This window comes from Meleagris gallopavo, chromosome 29 (genome assembly GCF_000146605.3).
Source record: "Meleagris gallopavo isolate NT-WF06-2002-E0010 breed Aviagen turkey brand Nicholas breeding stock chromosome 29, Turkey_5.1, whole genome shotgun sequence".
Lineage (NCBI taxonomy): Eukaryota > Metazoa > Chordata > Aves > Galliformes > Phasianidae > Meleagris > Meleagris gallopavo.
In genome coordinates, this window is record NC_015039.2 from 2,141,410 (window position 1) to 2,145,654 (window position 4,245).

The following is a 4,245-nucleotide window of genomic DNA, read 5'->3' on the forward strand; positions in this document are numbered from 1 at the left end:
CGTCGCAGAACAGGTGAGTGTCTGCCCTGTTCCCTGGTCGTGTGTGTCCTGAGGCTGCCTCCCATCTCCCCGCTCTGAGAGCTCGCAGAGCGAGGCTGAGGGCGGATGGGGCCGAGCGAGCCCTGTGTGCCTGCTGGCAGCCGGCTCCAGCCCGTGCCCCGTCCCGTCCCCGCAGTGCACAGCGTGGCTCGGGGACACCTTTCCTCATGGCCCTGGGCACCTCCGCCCGCGAGGCGGTGTGTGGTGAGCAGTGCCTTGGCACTGCAGGGCTCACACGTGTCTTTGCTTGGTCCACAGGATCCAAGCTGAGCATCATCCTGGTGGGCAAGACGGGGAGTGGGAAGAGTGCGACAGGGAACACCATCCTTGGGAGGGAAGCATTCACTTCTGCACTGTCAGCACAGTCGGTAACCCAACAGTATGAAAAAGAAGAAGGCTTCTTCAGTGGTAGATCAGTTGAAGTTGTCGACACTCCTGGCTTTTTTGACACTAAGAAAGTTAACGAGATAACAGCTGGAATGATTAAGAATGCCTTTAAGAAACTCTATGCAGGTGTCCATGCCATCATCTTGGTGATGCAGCTGGGCCAAGTCACTAAGGAAGAGAAGGAAGTGGCTCAGTGGGTGACCAAGATTTTCCATACTAAAGCACAGAATTACACAATCCTGTTATTCACCCGAGCAGAACAGCTGGAGCATCCAGAAGACCTGAAGGGTTTCATAGAAGGGAGCCCATACCTCAAGGAGCTGGCAGCCAAGTGTGGAAATCGGTACATCGGTTTCAGCAACAGAGCCACCGGGGAGGCGAGGGATCGGCAGGTTGCAAAGCTCATCAACATGATTGATGCCATGGTAGAGAAGAATTGCAGTGCTCCGCGTTACACAGAGGAAATGATGGATGAAGACACACAGGCGTTACGTGGAAACCTTTGTACCATCCTGTAGGCAGCAAGGGGTCGGTCCCAGAGCAGGCACCTCCTCTGCTGTGCGTTCCTGCTGTCTCTATGGGGCTCCGGGAGGCACGGTGTGTGGTGATGGGCCTGAAGGAGCTGTCAATAAACACTGAGCATTGCTGTCTTGGCGAGCGTCCATCTGTGCTCTGGGTTCTGCTGTGCTGAGCAGTGCTGGCAGGAGGTGGTCGCACACACGGTGCAGTCGGGACGAGGCCCAGTGCCGGCTGTGCCTGCGGGGGATGGGATGTGGAGGGCTGGTGCATGTGGCTGTGGGCATGCAGGCTGTTCTGGAGGATGGTGGGGATGTGGGAGCAGCCCTTGGTGCGAGAGCTGAGGTTCTCCAGCAGCCTTTGCTCTTAGATGTGTTATCTGCACTGCTTGGAATGGAGCACACTTACGGGAAATGCGTCTGTGGGACCATCAGCCTCACCTGGCATGTGTGCAGGTGATGTGGGTGATCTGCAGCTCGGAGGCAGCAGCAGAACGGGCAGCATATTCCTGGAAGAATTGTCAGGATAAAACGTTCAGCACACAGCTACACACGTACACAGTGCTGCGGGTGAAGACCTGGGCTCCAGGATCTGGGACGGGGGGGCACTGTGCTGGTGGCAGTCATGGGGGTTCCACGGGGCTCCATGTCAGGGCTGATTCTCTTCAGTGTTCTCTCCATGACTGGAATACTGTCTCTAAGGTGCAGTAAGGAAGGTTGTGGATGACACTGCAACGCGATGAGCTGCTGACTTTGTCAGGGGTGGAGAGGCCTTGCGGAGAGACCCTGAGCGGTGGGAGGGATGGCCCGGCAGTGCTCAACTGAATGGAGGTGAAGAAAAGCAAGAGCTCCATTCTGCACCTGGGATGAGGTTGCCCTGGATACACGTACAGACTGGGGGATGAGAGGCTGGAAGGAAGCCCCACAGAAGGGCTATGGGGGCTCTGGGACAGCCCGGTGGATGTGAGCCATTAGTACGCCCTGCAGGCAAAAGGGCCCCATCCCCTGGGGTGCAGCAGGCCCAGCGGTGCTGGTGAGGGAAGGGACCATTCCCTCCGCTCTGTGCTGCAGCCTGACTTCGAGCATGGGGTGCTGCTGTGTGAGAAGGGCATGGAGCTGTTAGAGAGCATCCAAAGGAGGGCTGTGAAGACGGGGAAGGGTCTGCAGGGCAAGGGGTGTGAGGAGAGCCGAGGGCCCTGGGTTTGTTGTGCCCAGAGCAGAGGAGGCTGAGGGGAGGGCTCATGGCCCTGCAGCTCCTCATGGCCCTACAGACACTCATGTCCCAAGGAGGAGAACCCACAAGGGTCTCTGGGTCCTTGTGCCAGTGCGTGGTGAGCAGGACTGTCCCGGCACCGCGGGGCTCACACTGGTCTCTGCTTGTTCCACAGGGTCCCAGCTGGGGATATTGCTGGTGGGCAAGACGGGGAGTGGGAAGAGTGCGACAGGGAACACCATCCTTGGGACGGAGGCATTTCATTCCACACTGTCAGCACAGTCAGTAACCCAAGAGTATGAGAAAGCTGAAGGCCTCTGTGCTGGAAGACCAATTGAAGTTGTTGACACTCCTGGCCTATTTGATACAAGGGAGGCCAATGAAAAAACAGCTGAAAAGATTAAGAATGCCTTTCAGTACCTCTATGCAGGGGTCCATGCCATCATCCTGGTGATGCAGCTGGGCCGAGTCACTGAGGAAGAGAAGGAAGTGGCTCAGTGGGTGACCACAGTATTCAATACTGAAGGTGGGAGGTGCGCAATCCTGTTATTCACCCAAGCAGAACAGCTGGAGAACCCAGAGGATGTGAAGGGTTTCATAGCAGGGATCCCATTCCTCAAGGGGCTGGCAGCCAAGTGTGGAAATCGGTACATCGGTTTCAGCAACAGAGCCACTGGGGAGGCGAGGGACCGGCAGGTTGCAGAGCTCATCGACATGATTGATGCCATGGTGGAGCAGAATGGCGATGCTCCACGTCATACACAACAAATGCTGCTGAAGGGTTTACCTAATGTTGTTGAGAAGCCTTGTGCTGTTCTCTAGGGAAGAAGAGTTCAATCAGGACACACCTTCTCCTCTGCGCCATCTCTGCTGCCCTGGCGTGCCGATGCAGGAGGTGGTGTGTGGTGACGGGCCGTCTGGGACCAGCAAGGGACGGGTTGACTCAAACAACTGGACTGCATGGAGCCTTACCAGCAGAAGCTGGAAGCTGTAAGGTCTGCGGGCCCTCGTTCTGCGGAGGCAGAGTGGCAGACAGCTTATCTTCACTTCCTCTCACGGCCCCTCACAGCTGGTAAAGACGACCAGCAGAGACCCTTGTGGAAAGCTCGCAGATCTTCTAGACCCAGCTGGGCTGCCATGCTCAGGGCTGCGCTGGATGCAGGAGTGGTGAAATATACCTGCCTCAAATCTCTCTCCCTCTTTTTCTTCTCCATTTTCTTTTATTTGCTTTCCCTTAAAGTAGTTGATAAGGAACTGGAGCCTACACCAACACCCTTATCCATGATGCTTACTAATCACTGTTAGAAAGCTGCCTCATTTTGCCTCAAAGTAGTTGATCGGTTGTTGACAGGAAGCTCAATAAATTGCATCGTTCTTCTTCGAGCGAGAGCAGAAGATCTCTCTGCCTCCCATAGTGGGAAAAAGAAAGACATAATGAACAAAAGACCTTGAAAAAGAATAAATGAGCTCGGCAGCAACTTGTGCCAGACATAAGCACACACGACGTGCCTGGTTTGTGCCTGTGACCAAGGGGTTCTAAAGGTCCTACAATAAAGGACTTCGTAGTGCACCAGTAAAGGAGGCTGGGCCTCTCCTGCCACAGAACAGGCAGCAAGGATTCCGACAGAGAGGAGACGTCTCCTCCATCGTGCCATTCCTGCTGCGCTCTGGAAAGGAGCCGTGGGACGCAGCCGGTGCCGCGGCCGCAGGGGCTGTGCCTGCAGGGGCGATGCGGGGCGTGCTGTGCTGCTGGGCCGGAAAGAGCTCTCAATAAACGCTGAGCTCGGCTGTGCGGTGGAGAACCTGTCCCAGATCCATCTGTCATCCACACGGGGCGTGGGAAGCGGCTGTGAGCGGGCAGGGACTGCAGACCCGCAGAGGGGCTGAGGATGGGGACTCAGCCGAGCCGGGCTGGCAGCGATGGGGGCCGGGACACACAGCCTGGTGAGGTGGGGGTGATGGGGGCTGCAGAGAACGGGCTGTGGTGGAGCTGCCCTTGGTGCAGAGCTGAGGCTCTGCCTCCCGGCGCTCTCAGTTTGGTTCTCTGCAGTGCCCGGAACACGGTGTGTTTACAGGAATAGCATTTTGTGC

At 56.7% G+C, this 4,245-nt stretch overlaps 2 protein-coding genes across 2 annotated transcripts in view; one reads left to right on the plus strand and one right to left on the minus strand.

Annotated features, from left to right (window-relative positions):
- The window catches only part of LOC100543547 (GTPase IMAP family member 8), a 7,970-nt gene extending 6,894 nt beyond the window's left edge, over nucleotides 1–1,076 (plus strand). The window contains exon 5 of the mRNA XM_010724530.3: nucleotides 298–1,076. Within this exon, the coding sequence (XP_010722832.1) occupies nucleotides 298–944 (647 nt within the window). The 3' untranslated portion in view covers nucleotides 945–1,076. The remainder of the gene's footprint in view (nucleotides 1–297) is intronic.
- LOC104914582 (GTPase IMAP family member 7-like) overlaps nucleotides 1–4,245 on the minus strand; it is a 104,986-nt gene that overhangs the window by 93,644 nt on the left and 7,097 nt on the right. The gene's annotated exons all lie outside the window — the stretch shown is intronic.